The sequence below is a fragment of the Mobula hypostoma genome, chromosome 8, assembly GCF_963921235.1.
Source record: "Mobula hypostoma chromosome 8, sMobHyp1.1, whole genome shotgun sequence".
NCBI lineage: Eukaryota > Metazoa > Chordata > Chondrichthyes > Myliobatiformes > Myliobatidae > Mobula > Mobula hypostoma.
Genome location: NC_086104.1, coordinates 35,319,693 through 35,343,005, shown reverse-complemented (window position 1 = coordinate 35,343,005; position 23,313 = coordinate 35,319,693). Strand labels below are relative to the sequence as shown.

Genomic DNA, 23,313 nt, shown 5'->3' with positions numbered 1-23,313 from the left:
ACATTGTGGGCCGAAAGGCCTGTATTGTTCTGTAAATTTCTATGTGTTCTATCACCCGGATATCAGGATCTGCAACAGTCATCAGTTATAGACAAGGATTCCATTCTGCCACAAATACACTAATTGGGATGGTACCACAGGAATTTTAGGGCTGAGGTACCTTACCAATATTTAATTAAGTGATAATACTGCTGAAAATGACTGGATAATGGGGAAGCAGTGTAGCAAATTAGAGATACTGGCATCACTATCAACTCTATGCTCCTCACTATCATCAACTTTCGTACCATCAGCAAACATAATATTTCCTACATTCATATACAAATCATTAACGTATATGGCAAATGATAAACACAGGTCACAGGCTTCAATTTATAAAAGCAGCCCTCCACAATCACTTCTGTTTTCTGTTACCAAGCCAACTTTGAATCTAGTTTAACAACTAGCCTTGGATTCCATGGGCACTAACCTTGTGGACAACCCTTCCATGTATGATCTTATCAAGGGCTTTACTTAAATCCACATAAACAACATCAATCACACTGCCCTCATCTATATATTTCACTACTTCACAAATTTCAATCAAATTAATCAGAACAGAATATCCTTCCAATAAAGCCATGCTAATTATCCTTGATCAATCCTGGCCTTTCCAAGTGTGGATTAATCCTGTTGCTTGACTTTTTCCAATAATTTCTCTACCACTCTCATTAGACTCACTATAATTATCTGGCATATCCTGCTGCCTTTCTTTAGTAAAGGAACTATAGTTGCTAGGCTCCAATCTTCCAGCACTTCAGGGCACTGGCAATTTTCTTGCTTGCTTTTCATAGGTGGCTGAGCTACATCTTCTCAAGAGACGTATGCACCTTTATACTCTAGAATATATCCAACCTCATCCATAATACATATTATATATGCAGATATAATGCCTTTTCCCTACTGAATTCAGAAGTTTTCATTAAAGACCTCCCCAGGAGAAAGCAGCGGCAGCCAAGTCTGTGGCACTGCGGTCTGCTTCGAGGATTCGAGTACAGGAGCAGGGAGGTGCTACTGCAGTTGTACAAGGCCTTGGTGAGACCACACCTGGAGTATTGTGTGCAGTTTTGGTCCCCTAATCTGAGGAAAGACATCTTTGCCATAGAGGGAGTACAAAGAAGGTTCACCAGATTGATTCCTGGGATGGCAGGACTTTCATATGAAGAAAGACTGGATGAACTGGGCTTGTACTCATTGGAATTTAGAAGATTGAGGGGGGATCTGATTGAAACATATAAGATCCTAAAGGGATTGGACAGGCTAGATGCAGGAAGATTGTTCCCGATGTTGGGGAAGTCCAGAACGAGGGGTCACAGTTTGAGGATAGAGGGGAAGCCTTTTAGGACCGAGATTAGGAAAAACTTCTTCACACAGAGAGTGGTGAATCTGTGGAATTCTCTGCCACAGGAAACTATTGAGGCCAGTTCATTGGCTATGTTTAAGAGGGAGTTAGATATGGCCCTTGTGGCTACGGGGGTCAGGGGGTATGGAGGGAAGGCTGGGGCGGGGTTCTGAGTTGGATGATCAGCCATGATCATAATAAATGGCGGTGCAGGCTCGAAGGGCCAAATGGCCTACTCCTGCACCTATTTTCTATGTTTCTATGTTTCTATGACCTCTGTTGTCATGTACAGATTGTCCCTTGCTCTGGTTACCTACTTGTTCTTAATGTATGTACAAAGTCCATAGAGATGTTTCCTTAATCTTGTCTGTCAGTGATACTTTGTGGCCCCGCTTTGTTCTTTTAACTTTTCCCCCTGCAAATTCAATAATCCTGAAGAAGCTTACCTTTTCCTTTTTCTGACTACATTGATGGAGCCAGGAGGTACCACAACCACTGGCTGGTTCCCTTCCCTGTTCAGAATGTGCAGTAATTATAGCCTTGACCCTGGCATTAGAGAGGTAACACACTGCAGTAGAGGTTGCTGATTGTTGAATCACAACAAGTCATGTTTGTCCCCCTTACAATTGTGTCCCCTATCACTAGCCACCTAGTCTTTTCTTAACCAACCCCCAAAACCTTTGAACCAAAGCAGACCGCAGTGCCACAGACTTGGCTGCCGCTGCTTTCTCCTGGGGAGGCCATTCCTCCCAACATTATCCAACACAGTTGAAAGGCAGACGATCAGAGCGAACTCCTTCACTACCAGCCTATGCTTACCACTCTGTTCTGTGGGTAGCCATTGCTTTTCTGCCTATGCACTCATAGCTTGTGATGTGAGCAGATCACTAAACATTGTATCCACAATATCCCCAGTACTATGGATACTCCGTGGTGAAGCAGATGTAACTGGGCAATATGTTCAGTCAGGAGTTACGGCCATACACACTTCCTGAAGCTGTAACCAGCTGTGACAGTGCTAGAATAGTATTTCATGATGCCCAGAACTTCTGTTATGAATTAAGCTTGGACTAAGCACTCTGTTACTCATTTTGGTAATTACTCTAGGGATCTTATTGCTCTCTTAGGGACTTTAAATTGTAGTAGTCAGTCATCCCTTTACTTTTATTTCAGTGAATGGAAGTAAGAAGGGTAGAAATACCCACTTGTTGCCACTCACCAATCATCTGCCTGTGAATCAGTAGCAGGATAGAGATGGGCACATAGAGCTCACCCACCTCCAACACTGTCACTGTTCTCTGGGAGGTGGGTGAACCTCTATTTATGTGTCCATCCTGCTGCTCATTGTTGCCGGTGATTTGCACCATTTAAGAAGATTATAATTGTAAAACATCTGAAATTTGGGGGGGGGGAGCAATTGTATCAAAATGTTTCTTAAGTGAAATTACCCACAGGGATCCACTGCTTGCAACATGGAAGCCTCAGGTAAAAAGTTTCCGAGATCCAAGGATTTCGATGGCTCTTCAGCTAAAGTTACTGCAGTTGAGATGGGGATCTTCTACATTCTCCCCTAGAGCATAGAAGACTGAATGGTGACCTTATAGAGATACACAAAATCATGTGGGGCATAGGGAAGTTGAATGGCCACAGTCTCCCCCCACCCCCCCACTCCCAAGGTATGGAAGTGTAAAACAAGAGGACATAGATTTAAGGCGAGAGGGCAGATATTTAAAAGGGACCTAAGGGGCAATTTTTTTCACATAGAGTGTGAGGTGGGGGTGGGGTGTATGTGAAATCAGTTGCCAGAGGAAATGGTAGAAGTGGGTACGATCACAAAGGTTAAAAGACAATGTTATGGGTTCTTGGATTGGAAAGGCTTAGAAGGATGTGGGCCAAACACAACCAACTGGGGCCAGTTCTAGAAGGCACCTTTGTTGGACTGAAGGGCCTGATTCCATGCTGTATAACTATAACTGTAATAGTCGTGGAAGCAACCCCTTTCATGTATTGTTTAAGGGATGTTCTGTACACTGTCCTGTACATGATATTCATAAAGATATTATATTCATTGACCTGAAATATTTAACTTGGCTTCTATGAATGCTGCTTGACTTGCCTGAATTTACTATTTTCCATTTCTTTTTTTTTTGTAATTTAATTTTTATTGAATTTCATCATCAAACAAACATTTCCATAAGATGTATTTCAGATACTGTACATGTATATCATATAATCATATTTGTCACAAATCTCCACATAATATTTATCTGAGGTACACACTTATAGAAAGGAGAGGAAAGAAAGAACAATCGAAAGAAGAAAACTATGTTCAGAGTAGGGAGTGATTTTTTTACAACATATTCATTGACTTGTGAGAATAAAATCATTTTTTCCAGTATGAATAAAATTGTTCCAACTTATAGAAACATAGAAACATAGAAAATAGGTGCAGGAGTAGGCCATTCTGCCCTTCGAGCCTGCACTGCCATTCAGTATGATCATGGCTAAATTTAATATGTATAAATTTATTAAATTTAATATTTATAAATTTAATAAATTTAAATATATTTAATAAATTTAATATTTATGATTAACAGATGCTCTTATCATTTTGTAAATGTCCATTGTAATTTCTATCCATACATTTAAAGTTGGGCTTTCCTATGATAATCATTTCCTGGATAGGGTTTTTTAACCGGCCACCAGCAGTACATTCATTAAATATTTATCTCTTTTCAACCATTCTTGAGGTATATACCCAAAATATATGGTCTTACTCTCTAAGGGTATTTCACATTTAAAGATGTCTTGTAGGGCATTATGTATCCCACTCCAATAGTCTTTGATAACGGGGCATTCCCAGAAAATATGATAATGGTTTGCATTTTGATTTCCACAATTTCTCCAGCAAACAGGGTGGTTACTATCATAATGGGATTTCTGAGAGGGTGTAATAAAATATCTTATCAAGTTTTTCCACCCGAACTCTCTCCATTTCTGTGAACTGGTACACTTCCATTGATACCTCCATATTATTGTCCAGTCTTCCTCAGATGTTATTATCCCTCCTTCCTTCTCACATTTTGTTTTAATGTATGAAGTCGAATGTGTTTTAAGATTTGACAAACCCTTATACATGATTGAAATTATACTACTACCATTGTCTGAATTATATGCTTTTCTAAATAGCTCTATCAGACATGTACTTGCCTTGGTTACATTCTTAACCATCCTATTAACATACTGTCGCATCTGTAAATACCGGTAAGAGTCTTGTTTTTCTAATAAGTGTTTCTCTTTGAGCATTTCAAAACTGAACAGTGTTCCTTCTTTCATTATATTGCAAATAGCTGTTATTCCTTTAGCCGTCCAGTTCTTAAATCTAGCATCCAGTTTATTCGGTGTAAAATCCGAGACATATGCACACCATTTAAGAATTGCAAAGTCTCTCTCCAGTTTATATTCTTTTATAATAGTTTTCCATATTTTAAGAGTCCATTTCACCCATGAGTTGTCAATATTATTTATGTAATTTTGTAGGTTGTTATCAGCCAAAATTGCTTGTATGGGGATGGAAAGTATCCTCTCTTCAATGTTTTTCCATTGAGCGCCATATGATGGGTTGCACCAGCATATCACAGCTCTCAACTGTGCTGCAAAATAATAATCTCTAAGAGAAGGTAGGCCCGACCACCCCCCCCCCCACTTTTCCTTGGCTAACTGCAAAGTTTTGAGACGAACCCTAGGCCTTTTACCTCGCCATATATATCTTGATAGCATCTTGTTCCATTCGTTGAATTGATTTTGGTTAATCTCTATTGGTAGGATCTGAAAGAGATAGAGTAGTCTGGGCAGTATATTCATTTTAATAGATTCAATCCTTGAACTGAGACCAAGAAAAAGAATTAGGTTCCATCTTGTAATATCTTCCTTAATTTTTTATATATATAGGCTGATAATTGCATTCTGATCATTTTTCCATTTCTGAAATCAGATTTCCAGTATCCAAAATATTTTTATTTGGTATATTGCTTGCTGTCATCTTCCAAAATAATGACCTTCATATAGAATTTCAATGAAACATCTCAAACGAACTGCAGTTACCAGAAATCTGGTGACGGATCACCTGTTGTATATATATTTTTTTCTATTTACCCCAGTACATTATGAATTTTATTTCTGTGATTTTGATGCATCTGTGCCAGGGTTCTTCATTAATTTAATATTAAAGAAGCTGCTTGCAGAATTCATAGGAAGCCTCAGCCAGACCTAAACTAATCTCAAATTAAATCACTGCTATTATCAGAGGAGACAACTAATAAAAATAGATTCCACCTAAAAAATTATTTCTGGACCTGCTTTCTCTGAAAAAAAGCAAAAGCTGAGAATTTCAAAGTTCAATGATTTCTATAGATTACCTTCAACTTGCTGAACTTAAGGACATTGACTCTTCAGTAAATTATATGTGCATATCTCATCTGTAGTAAGCGGGGTGTCTCTGGCGGTCTCACTTGACTATAACTGCTTCAGGCTATTCTTGCCTAGATGTTGTCTTTAACCATTCCCTTACTGCAGTACACTGATGAAGGGTCTCGGCCCAAAATGTTAACTCTTTATTCCTTTCTGCTGATGCTGCCTCAGCTGCTGAGTTCCTCCAGCCTCTGCAGAATCTCTTGTGTTTGTGCATTATCTAACTCTCTCCTTCATGACTATTTGGTTTTAAGTATTACATAAAAGAGAAGTACACCTCCATATAATTATCAATTGAAAATTAAAATCCTCTTCATCTCAACGTTGCTTACTGGAATCCTGGAGTCTGTTGCTTGCATATCTTTATGAAACAGCTGCAAACTTTGCTTAGTTAACAGTATATATAGGACTAAACAAAAATAAATGACAGTTTAATCAATTTCACACAATCCAGAACCACTACGAGTCACTGTTTGTGTTATAGAATTAACTTTGCAGAAACAATCTTATGATATAACAGGTTTTTCTTATAAGCAATAGAGATCTTTACTCACCCTGACTCTGAACTGTCCCCTCATCTATTGACTAACTTTCAAGGACTTTTCACTTCTTGTTCTCAATATTTGTTGCTTATATGCATGTTTATTTATTTATTTATTTATTTTTAAATTTTCTTTTTGTATTGGCAAAGTTTGTCTGTTGCACATTGGTTGTTTGTTCTTTTTGTTATGGGTGGTCTTTCACATCACAACCTGGTATGGAAGTTGTCCTGTCCAAGACCGAAGAAGCTGCAGAAGATTGTGAACACAGTCCAGCAGATCACACAAACCAATCTACTGTCCTTGGACTCACTTTGCACCGCACGTTGTCGGAGCAGTGCTGCCAGGATAATCAAGGACACAACCCACCCAGCCAACACACTTTTCATCCCTCTTCCCTCCAGGAGAAGGCTCAGGAGCTTGAAGACTCGTATGGCCAGATTTGAGAACAGCTTCTTTCCAACTGTGATAAGACTGCTGAATGGATCTTAACCCGGATCTGGGCTGTACTCTCCAAATATCGGGACCTGCCTCTTGGTTTTTTTGCACTACCTTATTTTCACTTTTCTATTTTCTATTTATGATTTATAATTTAAATTTTTATTATATTTACTATCGATTTGTACTCCAGGGAGCACGAAGCACAGAATCAAATATCGCTGTGATGATTGTACGCCCTAGTATCAATTGTTTGGCGACAATAAAGTAATAAAGTAAAAGCAAAGTAAAGTGATTCAGAAACAAGTTTAATATTACTGACATATATCATGAAATTTGTTGCAATGATGACACAACTATTGTTGGCAGAATTTCAGATGGTGATAAGGAGGGCATACGGGAGTGCGATAGATCAGATGGTTGAGTGGTGTCACAGCAACAACCTTGTACTCAATGTCAGTGAGACCAGGGAATTGATTGCAGAAATTGGAAAGGGGAATCAGAGGCAACACCCACCAGTCCTCAGAGGGATCAGAAGTGAGCAGTTTCAAGTTCCTGCATGTCAACGTCTCTGAGGATCTATCCTGGGCCCAACATACAAAGAAGGCATGCCAATGGCTCTACTTCATTTGGAGTTTGAGGAGATTTGGTAAGTAACCAAAGACACTCACAAATTTCTACAGATGTACCATGGACAACATTTTAACTGGTTGCATCAGCATTTGGTATGGAGTGGGGGCACTGCAGAGGATCAGAAAAAGCTGCAGAAAGTTGTGACTCAGCCAGCTGCCTCCTCACCTAGCACACCTTCAAAAGGCGATGCGGCAAAAATGCAGCATCATTCTTTATGGACCCCAGTCACCCAGAACCTGTTCTCTTCTCATTGCTACCATCAAGGAGGAGGTACAGGAGCCTGAAGACACGTGCTCTATATTTCAGGAACAGTTTCTTCCCCTCCCATCAGATTTCTGAATGGAAAATAAACCCGTAATCACTACCTCAGTACATTTTCCTCTCTTTTTGCAATACTTAATTATTTTAATTTTTTAACCTATTTATTATAATTTACAGTTTTTATTATGTATTCCAATATGTGTTTCTTTGTATTTACTGTGAATACCCATAGGATTGTTTATGGCAAAATATAAGTACTTTGATAAAAAATTTATTTGAACTTTGAACTTAAATCTCCCTTCTGCCACCTGCTATCGGGGACTATCGGGAGTCGATCAGAACTTTGAGACATTTTGTTACCGTTCCCATGGTCTGCTCTTTATCAAATTATGGTATTACTTTGCACTGCTGTAACTATATGTTATAATTACGTGGTCTTGTCAGTGTTAGTCTTTGGTTTGTCCTTTTTTGTGATATCACTCTGGAGGAACATTGTGTCATTTATTAATGCATGCATGCATTTCTAAATGACAATAAACGAGGACTGAGTGTCCTCATAATCTAATCTAATCAATGCTATGTGAATTACTGAGGATGAAGAAACTATCAGTGTTAGAGAAGTATCATGTGGCCAGAAACCACTTTATTCTGCTGACGCATCCCAATTCTGTCAATTTATGGCTGTATTTTTCTCCTGTCCTCCTTCTATTGCACCTGGCAGCGGTAATATATGTAAACTGTACCACAAAGGGATTGTAAAGGTGAATTACAAAGATGCTGCCCAAAGTATAACTACAATGAAAGGACTGCCATCTTGTGGCTATCCTGCTCAATAATTTCTGTGATAAGTAGTTCTTGGCACCTAGTTAGTTGTTTTTTGCTGATCTTAGCCAATATATTGCAAGTTGGAAAGAATACTTTACATGTGCAAATGTTGGAGTATTTATGGCTCTTTTGCAATGCTCCTTTAGTAGATAATTTTGGCCGTAGAGACACAACAACAGTGCAGATTCTGGAATTGGTGGGGGGGGGAGGAGAGGAGAGAGCACGCAAGGACTCAGGGTGACATAAGGGCATGCAGCATCTAATAGACAATAACTGTGAGTAGACTTAATGGGTCACAACTCTGCATAAGGTTTGAGAGGAAAGGAGTGAGGCTGCTCTATACCAGCTATAAAAGGTAGGAGAGCAACAGAGGCTGGTAGGTGATAGATATGGATAAATAGGGAAGGAATGATTGCCAGGTGGAACAAGGTGGAGAGGAAGTGACGGGAAAAGTGAACAAAGAGAAGACAAGTAGGTGGACAGGTGAGAATGTATCAGGGGTGTGGGTTACCTGAAATAGGAAAATTCAATTTTCATGTCACTGGGTTGTAAGTTACCCAAGCAAAATAAGATTGTGTTTGCCCTCTCTGTATGAATAGCCGAGGCTAAGGACAAACAGGAGTGAGACAGATAGGAGTGAGAACAGGAGTTAAAATGACATGCATCCAAAAGCTTAAGATGTGGGGAAGACGCAGATGCCCCACAAAAATGGACACTAATTCACAACTGGTTTCTCCATTGTAGAGAGAACCACATCAGTTAGGAAACAATACAGAAGACCAGGTTGGAAGAGGTGCAGGTGAACCTCTGCCTCATTTGGAAAGGCTGTTTAGATACTTAGATAATGGTAAGAAAAGTCCCTAGAAACATAGAAAAACCTACAGCCAATACAGGCACTTCGGCTCACAGAATTGTGCCAAACACGTTCTGACCTTAGAAATTACTAAGCTTACCTATAGCCTTCTATTTTACTAAGTTCCATGTACTTACCTAAAAGTCTCTTAAAAGACCCTATCGTATCCGCCTCCACCACCATTACCAGCCCATTCCACACACTCACCACTCTCTGAGTAAAAAAACTAGTTGACCTATCAAAATGAACTACCTCACACTTATCTGGGTTGAACTCCATCTATCACTTCTCAGCCCAGTTTTGCATCCTATTGACATCCCACTGTAACCTCTGACAGCCCTCCACTCTATCCACAACACTCCCAACCTTTGTGTTATCAGCAAATTTACTAACCCATCCTTCTACTTCCTCAACCAGGTCATTTATAAAAATCACGAAGAGAAGGGGTCCCAGAACAGATCCCTGAGGCACACCACTGGTCACCAAACTCCATGCAGAATATGACCCGTCTACAACCACTCTTTGCCTTCTGTGGGCAATCCAAATCTGGATCCACAAAGCAAGCTCCCCTTAGATCCTATGCCTCCTCATGTTCTCAATAAGCCTGGCATGGGGTACTTATCAAACGCCTTGCTGAAATCCATATGCACTACATCTACTGCTCTTCCTTCATCAATGTGTTTGGTCACATCCTCAAAAAATTCAGTCAGGCTTGTAAGGCATGACCTGCCCTTGACAAAGCTATGCTGACTATTCCTAATCATATTATGCCTCTCCAAATGTTCATAAATCCTGCCTCTCAGGATCTTCTCCAACAACTTACCAACCACTGAGTAAGACTCACTGGTCTATAATTTCCTGGGCTATCTCTACTCCATTTCTTCAATAAGGGAACAACATCCGCAACCCTCCAATCCTCCAGAACCTCTCCCGTCCCCATTGATAATGCAAAGATCATCGCCAGAGGCTCAGCAATCTCCTTCCTCGCCTCCCCCAGTAGCCTGGGGTAACCTCCAGCAGCTACAGGAGAAAGTGCCAGGGGACAGTGAGGGGTATGTGGGAGGGATCAGGGAGTCACATAGGGAATGGTCCTTGCAGAAAGACAAAAAATGGGAAACACAGAGAAGATTGGATGGATGTAGGTCAAACACAGGCAAATGGGACTTGCTTAGATGAGTCATAGTTACTATGGATTAGTTGGATCAGAGAGCCTGTTTACATGCTTTTTGGCTCTATGTGACTGGTGGAATGAACCTGTAGGAGCTGGCAAAGGTTGATACATTGGATGTGGATATTCATGGGGTGAAACGTGAAGACCAAGGAAACTCTCTGTCTCTTCTTTCTGGGTTGGGGTTGTGAGAACAGAAAGGCAGGAAATAGAGGAAGAAGCTTGTGAGAGCTCCACTTCTGGAAGGAAGACATTTCAAAAGCCAAAGGGCAAGAGGCCTCATCTTGAGAAGTGATGTGGTGATGACAAATTGAGAAGAGATGGCAAGATGGCACCTTTATAGTAGGCAGTTGTGATAGTTGGTGGACAGCTGTGTAAGTGGAAGTTCAAACTACTGAGAATCAGAAAGGGGAACTGTCAAACAGTTTTGTGGATTTAAAGGCAGAGTGGAAGCTTGCAGCAAAGGCAATAAATTGATGAGTTCCACACAAATGTCAGGAACAGTACCAATGTAGTGGAGAAAAGAGCTGGATGGTTGGGGGTGATGGTCTGTGATGTGCTGGAGTTGATGCAACTAGGTTTGTTCTACATAGGCAACTAAATGATGTGTTGCTGGGGCCCATGTGAGTAACCATGGATACCCCTTTGATCTACAGAAAGTGAGAGGAATTGATAGAATTTGTTGAGAGCAAGGCCAAGTTTTGACAAGTGGATGATAATGTTAGTGGAGGGAAACTGGTTGGGTCTGTGTTCAAGAAAGAAACAAGAATCCCAGACATTAGTGTGAAGGGAATGGAAGAGGGGAGACAGGAAAGAGTCCAGGTATGAATAAATTAGTTCAGTTGGCAAGCTGTACAGAATAGCAAGCCTTTCAGGGCAGTTCTGTTTATGGACCACAGGCAAGAGGTCGCAGGAGATGCAGGTTTGGGACTTTGAGATGTGAAGGGTTTTCCCAATGTGATGAATTATAGAATTATGTAACAATCTGGGAGATGGTGGACTGCTGTTCATTACTGGGGCCATGATCTTATAGGTCAGGAGGGAGTTACAAGGAGCTGTCAGAAAGCTGGCATTTAGCCTTTGCCAGGTAGAGGTTAGTGCACCAGACTTCAACTGCACTCATCTGGTGAGTGAGGTTGATGACAAGATAAGGATTGGTCTGAGTGCTCATTCATGACCATGAAGGAGATTCATATGTGCTTGACTTCTTCAGCACTTTAGACAATCAGCACCAAGCAAGGATTAACAAGTCAGAGATAAAGACTCCCAGAATCCAAGTAACTTTATTGCTTCCAAAAATTGGAACATCAAAAGTTTGTTACATAGCATTAAGAAAAAGGAAACTTTACAAAATTGCTGAGTAATTCTGTAACTCAGCACAGCAAATTAGTCTCAGCAATGAAAAAGTTCAAATGACCGAATTCTTGATAAATATTTTCATTTCCGAATCAGAAGAAAACAAAGCAAATATAGGAAAACATCAATAGAATCCTTCCCAGGAAGTACAGTACTCTATTAAGGTAGTTTCATCACAAAGGATGTCTGTCACTGTGACTTCATTCAAAGAAAGCTCCAATCATTTCAAATTTAAGAATGCTGACTGCTACAAGAATTTTTTTTTATTTGGAGCAATCAAGAAATGGAAGGAGGACATAAACTATCAAATATTATAAATTTTGCTGATGTTGCATGTTGTCAATATATAGCTAAGGTGATTATGCCTCTACTCATTTGGAGACTTTGTCATCTATCGAATCAAAATTCATGACAATATTGCAATTTAGAGTAAATTCTACAACGGAAATACATGTAGCAATAGATAAGACAAGCAACCACATTTATTTCAGAAGTATTGCCTGCTTTTCTTTTGCTGCTCTAGAATTATATACATTTTATTTCATTTACATACAAGAGCAATTTTAATAGCGCAGCAGCACGTTGTTTAGATACTTCGATGACATCCAAAATACCCAAGCAAAGTTTCAAATTTAAGTTACACAGATGTCTGTTTGTAGTTTTTAGTATCCAAAATTTTTTTGCCACACATTGCACAGATACCTGTAACAGAAGAAAAATCTGATTAATGTTTGAACATTTGATAATTTTGTTGATCTAGATATGATAGGCAATTTAACATATTGTAAATGGATTTTTTTTACTGGAAATAGAAAACTATAGTAATGAATAACATTTAAATGAAGACCTGAAGAATTGAGATAAAAATATTCATAGACACAAGAGAAAAAAAAAGAACCAAATCCAGGAATAGAAATAGCCGATTAAAATACTAAAGTCAAACTCCATGTACACATCAGCTCCATCTCCATACCTTTACTCAGTACCCCATACCTAATAAAAACCTAGCTGTTTTGATTTCATTTTTTAAATTGTCCTTGTTTTAACAGCTTTTGAATATTCCAGATTTACAATGTCCTTTGAGAGATGAAGATCATCCTGACATCATCTTTGTTGTCCTCAAGTTTTAGATGGTAATACCAGAAGAAAGATGTTCTTATGAATTTCTATAATCATTTAAATACCTCAGTTGGAGGTAACATTTTCTTTACACCAGCCAACATAGAGCTAATCTGGGCAAACAGACTCATGATTTGACCCTTTAGTCACAGTGTTATTCTGGTGAATCTGTGCTGCACCTAATAAATCTCTCTGTAGCATTCTGCCTTTTTTCATTCTTCTTGAGCAGGAAGGAGATAAAGTAATGAACCTGGTAACAGCCCTTCCAGAAAGGATTTCTTTTACCAGCGATTTAACTTATTGGTCTGAATGACACAGCATCTATTAAGATTAAATTAACCTTGAATTACGAACCAAATGAGTAAGTCCGAAAACATTGCAGGAAGACATCAAAAGAATGAAATATTTTACTGACAAACATATTGAAAAATCGCATACAAAAATCAAGCAAGAGACACAAATTTAGTTTTCTAAAATTAGTGCAAAGATAGTTTTCAGTTCCACTGAGAACACTACAAACATTTTCAACATGATCTTATGCTTCATAAAGTTTAAGTCTGAGAACTTCCTGTGGACAAGCATATTGTCACCTCAAAATGGTAAAATAAATCAAAATGACCAACACATACCTTTTTTGTATGCACAGCCTTGACAATAATTAGACCCAGCCTGATGAACTGCGCTTTTACAAATACGGCACACTGAAAATTTGCTCTTTCCGTATGGATCAAACCTAAGGAAAAAGTAATTGTTTTACTTAATTACTTCCGACAACAGTTTAAAACTTTAAATTATTTTAAGATTAGAAGGGAACTAGACTGGATCTTATTCAGAAAATGACAAAGCATGAAAAAAAGTTGGCTAAGACATTATAGAAGTATTTTATGTTACAGAATAGTTACATATTACCAAGAGGGAAGTGTAAGAGCAGTAAAGATTTATCTTGCCAACATTGGAAAGGTGTTCAAATGTTAGTGTTTTTCTTAAAACATAAAACTGCTCGAGGGCAAAACAAATATGCAAAAAAGTTAATCAAGATTCCAAAATTAAAACTGAAAAAAGTAGAAACACTCAGTAGGATGTAAACACAAAATATTCTGCAGATGCTGGGATCAAAGCAACACTCACAGCACACTGGAGGAACTCAGCAGGTCGGGCAGCATCCGTGGAAACGAAAGTCGACGTTTCGGGCCGGAACCCTTTGTCAGGACTGAAGAGGGAAGAGGCAGAGGCCACGAAACATCGACTCATCATTTCCACGGATGCTGCTCGACCTGCTGAGTTCCTCCAGCGTGTTGTGAGTGTTATTCAGTAGGATGTGATAGGCAAAACAGTTAATAGGACAGAAGAAATGTTTTCTTCTTTCACAGAAGCTGAGTGCTTCTACCATTCTCTGATTTCATGTTACTGAATAGATTGATCTTTCTGTTTACAGTCAAAGAATGTAAGGTTACTGAAGAATTTTTTTTAAAAATGGAAGTAGAAATGTCAGGCTAGAAAATAAGGGACTAGAATATTAATTTGCAGATTATGCTCGTCTGCATAGGTTCTCAGCCTGACAATTCTATTTAAATTTTCTCATCCTTCTTTTCAAATCATGCCATGACTTCGTACTTTCTCATCCCATTCATTTACGCAGTCCTAAATACCTTGAGATCCTTGTGCTTGCTCAAATGTGGCCTCCAAGGACCACGACACAACTTGCAAGTTCACAGATCACAGTTTATACAGCTAAGGGATCGCTGGTAACAACAGGGAGCTCTGTATTTATGATTCCAAATTTGAAGGATCACAGACTTTAGAGAAGGAATTCCACAGTAGATAGAGTTAAATGGACAACAAAAAACAGAACCAGGCAGTATAAAGACAATAATGGTTTCAGCTTGAAGTCAGAGAGCACCCCACATAGCAAATCCTGACTCAGTGACATCGGAAGAAATGAAACTGGTGCCACAGGAACAAGTTATTGCAGTGATGTTGAGGAGGCTGGTAGATAAAGATAATGGTTCAAGATGCAATGCATTTTTTAAAAAAGCTCAAAAGGAAAATGCTAACTTTTCAGGGCCTGTTCCTCCATTCCTTTATTTGCCCAAATTATTCACTGCTTCATCAATAAGTTACATAAAGTCAAATTTCAATCTCTAAGCACTGATTTTCAAATCCTTTTCAGCATTGTCTAGAGAACCCTGTTCAACAACCATACAATAGGGTATGAACATATTTTTCAAAAAAATCTAGTTTAAAAAATATATGTACAAATAACACAAGTCAAAAGGTTTCAATTCAATTGATAGGCCAAATGTATTAGTTATTTATAATCAAATAATCAGACAGAAAATTGCTAGCATCTATAATTTTGACATGCTTCTTCAGTCCTAATTTTTACTCTCAATTCCCACTGGAAAAAAAATCTAAGAAACTGCAGATGTTAGAATCTGGAACAAATTCAAAGTGTACAGCAGTATTTCTGACATTCGTATTTTTAAAGATAGACTCAATCAAATCGATTTAGGGGATCTATTCAAAAAAGCTCACTTTACAATTTAACTCCCATGCCGTTCACACCGACTGCGTTTATAACAGCCGTCCGGCAGTGCTTGCGTAGTACCAAGCAGAAGCAGCAGATATGGAGTGAAATGAACAGTCAATATTCTGGACCAAGTCACTTCATCTGGACACAACGATGCTCCAATACTATTTCTATTTCAATCTATAATGTAAAACTGTACAATTTTTCCTAAGTGAGAACTCAGAAACAAATCTTACCCAACTAGGGCAATTGGGGATATTAAATCATTAGTAATACATTCAAACAAAGCTTCAACATTGAAAATTTTATCTTTTAAAAAGTGGCTTTATACAAACCTTGCCTTTTTGGAAGTCAAAGCTTTATTCTCATTGATCTTGCGGCCACCACTTTCTGTATAATAAAATTGCAATTTTGGTTAAAAGGACTGCAGTGTATCATATGTAATCAAATTCTAAATACAGCCATAACTGAATGTTATACCCATTGTGTTCCTTGATCCATCTTTCCAGGTGTCTGGAGTGATAACTCTTCCCAGCTTCTTTTCACCTATGAGAATAGGAATCAAAGAGTAAAATTAATAAAACCACCAATAAAGAGGGATCAATGGAGGCTCAAAGCACATTTATTATCAAGGAATGTATAAGTTATACTTTGAAATTTGTCTGCTTACAGGCAGCCACAAATCAAGAAACCTGAACCAATTTTTAAAAAAGACCAAAAAAACCACCATGCAGAGAAAGAGAGAGGGAAAAAAACACACACACACGTCAAGCTGACAGCATTCCAAACCAGACCGAATCCCAGATCCACTCCCAGAGCAGCTGGAATAGGCCCAAGCCTCAGTCCCCAGTCTATCACTTATGCTGGAAGAAACTTTGTCTCCTGAATGGAAGAGTTTTATTTCAAACAACAATTCTTGTATGATTAAAAGAGAAGTCAAACATTAATTGGTCACGGGAAATCCATAAACAATTTGGGAAGTATTGTAAATCATAACTGAGGTTTCTGGAGCGGCAGATAACAATAGATTTGCGTTCAGAAACTTCTAGATAATAGATTAATGAAGGTGTTTCAAAAAACTAAGGGACACATTAAAGTTGTGAAATACAAGCCAGAACTGTTGCTTTAACTAAAAGCTGAACGCTGAAGATGCCCGTCAGATCGGCTTGGCTATCGGAAAGGTCTCCACAGATCCAGTAAAACACAGTGGCAACCTTGGTATCACCTCTCAGAAATACTCCCTTTTCTATCCACACTTCCCACCTTCTCTAGGAATTAAAATAACTTGATTTGTCCCTTTTCCCAATTCGGATGTTCTTTATCCCGAAATATTAACTGTTTTTTTTCTACAGATGCTTCCCGACCTGCTGTGAGCTTCCCATATTTCCTGCTGTGTTTTAATTTCAGTTCTCTATCTCCCCGCTCCGTTCCTGACCACAGGTGGGGATGAAGGAGAGACGGCCACTGCCACTCCCCACACCCCTCTAAAGGAGTCAAGCCGTAACAACATCCTCGGTGCCCTGGACAGCGTGTAGATTAGCACCGGCTGGGAAGGCCGAGACCTCAGTAGCCGGTGTCACTCTGGCCTGCAGATCCCCGGTCTCAATTACGGAACATCCAGGTCTACACTCACATTTCTCACACACCATCCTGTCCCCTTCACCGATCACTCACTTCCTCCAATACACAGGTCTCATTTCCGCCGCGAGAAGCTGCCTCCTCATTGGCTCGAAGGATCCGGGTGAGCCTCTGGGTCTTAGTGCGAGATTGCTTCAAACAAAAATCGTTCCAGCAACCTGTCTCACTCAGTAGGTTCTGTTGAAAATGTTCAAAAATATCAGATAAAATCTGAAATAGATGAAGATACACAACAAACCAAGCTAAATCTGCGTCAAAAGAAACCGAATGAATGGTTTATATCATTTACTGAAAAGTAATTGACCATATGTGTAATTTTCTCTCCATAAACTTCTCTATTGTTGAACAATTGCTGAACATCTCTGGCATTTACTGTTTTTATTTCACATTTCCAATATTTTCTGTTTACATTAAAGAGAAAATATTGGAAATATTTTGCAATCTTGCAGATTTTTAAACAATATAAGTACACGCTGTAACTACCAACTTTTCAACTTGCTGTAGCTTTTTATTGTTTTACAAGCAAAAGGCATTTTTCTGAGATTAAAGTTAACAAAAAGAAAAATAATTTTATTTTTGGATCAAACAAAAAAATGCTGGAGGAACTAAGCATGCCACAAATCTGGTCACATACAAAAAACTGACAAAAGTAAACTAATGATTTTAGAATCAAAATTACATTTTTATCTAATGTTCTGATTGAGTTAAACACACCCACAACAACCATTGTACCCACCTTATTTATATGCATCAAATACCCATGCAGTGGTGCCTGGTTTCCAGTCATGTTGCGGCCCCTGCCACTGGATCTTGCTCTACAAAGCCTGTGTGCTGTGAAATAACAACCCATGTTGAAATGAAATCATACACAAGCTCAATCTAATGTTTGGTACGTGGAATATCCAGACCCACACAAGCAATCCCAACAGCTTTGAGTAGTGGAAGGAATATGCCACCTCACCAACCACTCACCTACCCACGCCATCAGCCAGGACCTGTCTACTCTACATAAAGTGGTGGATCCGGCCCAGTACGTCACAGGCAAAGGACTCTCCACCATTGAGTCTATTTACATAAAGCCCTGCCACATGAAAGTGGCATCCTTTATCAACGACCCCCACCACCATCTAGGCCATGCTCACTTCAGAATTCAAAGTAATTTATTATCAATGTACATATATGTCACTGTAGACAACTCATAGATTCATTTTCTTGCAGGCATACTCAAAAAATCAATAACAACCATCAAATCAATGAAAGACGGCACCAACTGGGCATACACCCAGTGCGCAAAAGACAAAAAACTGGGCAAATACAAAAAGAAAGAAAGAAGTAAATGAACAATAATTACTGAGAACATGAGATGATGAGTCCTTGAAAGTAAATTCATTGATTGTGGGAACATTTCAGTGATGGGATTGTCTTCTTTTACATATTGGTTGTTTGTCAGTCTTTATTTATGGACAGTTTTTCATAAAGTCTATTGTGTTTCTTTTTTTATTGTAAATGCCTTCAAGAAAATGAATCTCAGGGTTGTATTTGGTAACATATGTACGTTGTTAATACATTTACTTTGAACACTTGACACCTCAGAGTGGAAATCGACCTTCCTCTCAAGATAGTTTCTTCAATAGCAATAAGCTATCTGAGGCACTCAGCAGGTCAAGTAGTATCGAAAGGGAAAAGGAACGGTCGACGTTTGGGTTAAACCCTTGCAGCAGCACAAGGTTATCTTTAATGTGTTATACTTCAGAGTCATGGAGTCGCGCAACAGCACACAGGTCCTTCGGCCCTACTTGACAATGCCGACTGTGTTTAGTGAGTTTATCCCATCTGGCTGCGTTTGGCCCATGGCTTTCTAAACCTTTCCTATCCATGCATTATCGAGATGACTTTTAAATGTTTCTAATACCTGCTTTCTCTCATACTTTTCTCTTCCAGGTGAAGTGGATATTTTCCTGTTCTGATTCCAAATTAAGTTTCTTCAGTTTTTTCAGATTCCCTCAATAATTCGGATGCATCAGGGTTCTGGCTGGTTCTCTCTCCAAACATATATCTGACCTGTTTAATACTTCCAGAGCTTATATTTTTTTTCCAATAAAATTTGCAAATATGCAATTGCAAACATTCGCATGAATTCGCCTTAACTGTACGTAGGAGGCTTACATCTGCTGCAAAGCACGAAACGCCTCGGCAGGGACAGTGCGCTTGTATAACCTTTCCAATATAACCCTTGTCAGAAATCCCACCCCCTCCACGCGATTGATCCAATAAGCAGGCAGCAAAACAGGACTCTCTGATTTTGATTGGTCGATTTGTGTTACCAATTGCCGGTCTGAACCCTGCGTTTCCGCCGTAGTGGAGCAGGTTGTTTGATTCATGATGGCGTCAATGGGGAGATTGATTTGTAATAAGGGAAAAGGGGAATAATCCTTGTGAACCAGATACAGGACTGAAAACGCAGCTTCAGAAGTATTTTACTTTGCTTTCTTTGCTCTGATTTTTAACTGTTGTAACACACTGCAGACATCAGCATGAAGGACGTTGAGTTAAGAGGCATGTTCTCAGCACACATAATTCTCATCCTGTCGGTTCTCTTTGCTACTTTTGTACCTTCCTTATTTTTGGATAACTTTTCTGTGATTGAAACGCACCTGGTGTGGCTGTACATTTGTTCAGCTTCTGTGGCGGTTGTTAGCGTTGTTTTGCATTCACTACTGGAAACGAACACTCTATCGAACAAAAAGAATTCCTTCAGTAATAAGGTAAGATTGTGATATATGTTTACTAGATTTAAATACGGTGAATTTTGTTTTTAAATTATTAAATGGTGTCTTTGTCTTTTATTTTTGTCTAGATCTCAAAGACTATCAAGTCCTGTTTGTTATTCTTGACTTCCTGTTTAATGTTTCATGGAGTAATTGTATTATATGGAGCACCACTACTAGTGTAAGTAAATATTTAAAACTTCTGCAAAAGTACTTACAAAATGTAGCTCAAAATTATAGACGTTTGTGGCTTCCATTTTTTTTGAAAGGGCTAAAAATTGGTGTTTTAAGGGTGAAAAAAAAATGAATACATCCCATTCCCATTCTGATATGTCTGTCCACGGCCTCCTCTACTGTAAAGATGAAGCCACACTCAGGTTGGAGGAACAACACCTTATATTCCGTCTGGGTAGCCTCCAACCTGATGGCATGAACATTGACTTCTCTAACTTCTGCTAATGCCCCACCTCCCCCTCGTACCCCATCCGTTATTTATATACACATTTTCTTTCTCTCACTCTCCTTTTTCTCCCTCTGTCCCTCTGACTATGCCCCTTGCCCATCTTCTGGGTTTTCCCCCCTCCCCCTTTTCCTCCCTGGGCCTCCTGTCCCATGATCCTCTCATATCCCTTTTGCCAATCAACTGTCCAGCTCTTGGCTCCATCTCTCCCCCTCCTGTCTTCTCCTATCATTTTGGATCTCCCCTCCCCCTCCCACTTTCAAATCTCCTACTAGCTCTTCCTTCAGTTAGTCCTGACGAAGGGTCTCGGCCCGGAACGTTGACTGTACCTCTTCCTAGAGATGCTGCCTGGCCTGCTCTGCGTTCACCAGCAACTTTGATGTGTGTTGCTTGAATTTCCAGCATCTGCAGAATTTCTCGTGTTTGCTTATAATATTCCAGCATTGTTTTGCACTATCAACATAAGACTTCCAGCTTTTATACTCAGTGTCCTGATTGTTGAAGGCTAAGTTATACCAGAAACTGTCTTCACTGCCCTGTCTACCTGTCACACCACTTTCAGGGGTCAGTATACTGAAGACACAAGAGCTTCTGCAGACCATGGAAATCCTGAGCAACAGGCAAAATGCTGGAGACACTCAACAGGTTAGGCAGCACCTGCGGAGGGAAATAAGCTGTCAATATTTTGGGTCTCAGTGAATGGTCTTAGCCTGAAACGTCGACTCCAGATGCTGCCCAACCTGCTGAGTTCCTCCAGCATCTTGTGTTTGTTGCTGATGTACTTGTACTCCTAAGTCCCCGTGTTCTACAGCAGCCCTACCATTCATCTCCCCTCATTCGTCTCCCCGAAATGCAACACCTCAAACCTACCTATATCAAACCCTACATTCTTTTTTAATTCTTTGGCCAACTTACCCAGCTGATCAATATCCCTCTGTAAATCCTGACAACCATATTTAACTGTTACTGACACCACTTATTGTAGTGTCATCTGCAAGCTTACCATATATTCTCATTCAAGTTATTGATATAAATGACAAACAACAAGGGTTCCAGCAGCAAGCCATTTCAACAGCAGAGGCAGAATACTGTTTTGCTATATTACTACATATAAAAGCTTTTTATTTGTAACTGATAATTTTCAGAATATATTATTTCTCGTGATATATTGTAACATTCTGCTTCACTCTGACTGGAGGTTCAGTGTATTTTTCCATTAAATCACATGGGTCCCCATCTCTCTCCTGAACATTGTTGCATTTAATTTCGCTTTCCAATTGTTTCCTTTCAAAATTTATTTCACTTTGAATCTCATTTCTCAAGTCCTGCTTTGAGATCCAAGCTCCAGTCATTCCCCAGGCTTTTGCACATGGTGCAGTTGTTCCTTATTGTGCTGAAATCCTCCCATCTGCAAGTTTCCAGGCCTTGTTACTGTTTTCATAATACTGCTATATATGACAAAGGTTACACTAATCCTAAAACTTGTGGGATTTTTCTTGTCCTTCTATTAATGTTCCGCCAATAATTGCCATTTGTACATGCTGATAGTCATAGTCATACTTTATTGATCCTGGGGGAAATTGGTTTTTGTTACAGTTGCTCCATAAATAATAAATAGTAATAGAACCATAAATAGTTAAATAGTAATATGTAAATTACGCCAGTAAATTATGAAATAAGTCCAGGACCAGCCTATTGGCTCAGGATGTCTGACCCACCAAGGGAGGAGTTGTAAAGTTTGATGGCCACAGGCAGGAATGACTTCCTATGACGCTCTGTGCTGCATCTTGGTGAAATGAGTCTCTGGCTGAAGGTACTCCTGTGCCCACCCAGTACATTACGTAGTGGATGGGAGACATTATCCAAGCTGGCATGCAACTTAGACAGCATCCTCTTTTCAGACACCACCGTGAGAGAGTCCAGTTCCAGCCCCACAACATCACTGGCCTTACGAATAAGTTTGTTGATTCTGTTGGTGTCTGCTACCCTCAGCCTGCTGCCCCAGCACACAACAGCAAACATGATAGCACTGGCCACCACAGACTCGTAGAACATCCTCAGCATCGTCCGGCAGATGTTAAAGGACCTCAGTCTCCTCAGGAAATAGAGACGGCTCTGACCCTTCCTGTAGACAGCCTCAGTGTTCTTTGATCAGTCCAGTTTATTGTCAATTCGTATCCCCAGGTATTCGTAATCCTCCACCAGGTCCACACTGACCCCCTGGATGGAAACAGGGGTCACCAGTACCTTAGCTCTCCTCAGGTCTACCACCAGCTCCTTAGTCTTTTTCACATTAAGCTACAGATAATTCTGCTCACACCATGTGACAAAGTTTCCTACCGTAGCCCTGTATTCAGCCTCATCTCCTCGCTGATGATCCAACTATGGCAGTCACCTGAAAACTTCTGAAGATGACAAGACTCTGTGCAGTAGTTGAAGTCCGATGTGTAAATGGTGAAGAGAAAGGGAGACAAGACAGTCCCCTGTGATGATAAATTTAATATTTTCTTCATTTAATTTAAGAGGCACAACAGTGCCTCTTTCTTGGCAGATGGTTGAAGAGGTTTGGTGTGGGCCCCCAAATCCTAAGAACTTTCTACAGGAGCACAATTGAGAGCATCCTGACGGGCTGCATCACTGCCTGGTGTGGGAACTGTACTTCCCTCAATGGCAGGACTCCGCAGAGAGTGGTGCGGACAGCCCAGCACATCTGTAGATGTGAACTTCCCACTATTCAGGACATTTACAAAGACAGGTCTGTAAAAAGGGCCCGAAGGATCGTTTTGGCGACCCGAGTCTCCCCAACCACAAACTGTTCTAGCTGCTACCATCCGGGAAATGTTACTGCAGCATAAAAGCCAGGAGCGATAGGCT

At 39.7% G+C, this 23,313-nt stretch overlaps 2 protein-coding genes across 3 annotated transcripts in view; one reads left to right on the top strand and one right to left on the bottom strand.

The window, feature by feature from the left end:
• Positions 1 to 11,837: 11,837 nt before the first annotated feature.
• On the bottom strand, positions 11,838 to 19,395 carry cript (cysteine-rich PDZ-binding protein). 2 transcript variants are annotated; one of them, XM_063055014.1, is made up of 7 exons: positions 19,124 to 19,358; positions 17,948 to 18,042; positions 17,207 to 17,388; positions 16,054 to 16,119; positions 15,909 to 15,963; positions 13,673 to 13,776; positions 11,838 to 12,626 (listed from the first exon to the last, which is right to left on the bottom strand). In XM_063055014.1, exons 3-7 carry the CDS (start codon positions 17,220 to 17,222, stop codon positions 12,562 to 12,564), a joined length of 306 nt encoding a protein of 101 aa, XP_062911084.1. In that variant the 5' UTR covers positions 17,223 to 17,388; positions 17,948 to 18,042; positions 19,124 to 19,358; the 3' UTR covers positions 11,838 to 12,561. The 2 variants fall into 2 exon arrangements, with proteins under 2 accessions (XP_062911084.1, XP_062911085.1); XM_063055015.1 differs by lacking the exon at positions 11,838 to 12,626 and having other exon boundaries at positions 13,759 to 13,776; positions 17,248 to 17,388; positions 19,124 to 19,395.
• A 174-nt stretch (positions 19,396 to 19,569) lies between these two features.
• The window catches only part of pigf (phosphatidylinositol glycan anchor biosynthesis, class F), a 68,197-nt gene continuing 64,453 nt past the window's right edge, over positions 19,570 to 23,313 (top strand). The window contains exons 1-2 of the mRNA XM_063055675.1: positions 19,570 to 19,976; positions 20,069 to 20,160. Coding sequence (XP_062911745.1) covers positions 19,746 to 19,976; positions 20,069 to 20,160 — 323 coding nt within the window. The 5' untranslated portion in view covers positions 19,570 to 19,745. The remainder of the gene's footprint in view (positions 19,977 to 20,068; positions 20,161 to 23,313) is intronic.

Bases quoted from the DNA above. Each gene is read 5' to 3' on its own strand.
- cript (XM_063055014.1), bottom strand. The intron at 15,964-16,053 runs GTATAACATTCA...TTTATTATACAG, and splicing joins TGGATCAAGGAACACAATGG to AAAGTGGTGGCCGCAAGATC. The intron at 13,777-15,908 runs GTTTGTATAAAG...CTTTTTCCTTAG, and splicing joins TTGACTTCCAAAAAGGCAAG to GTTTGATCCATACGGAAAGA.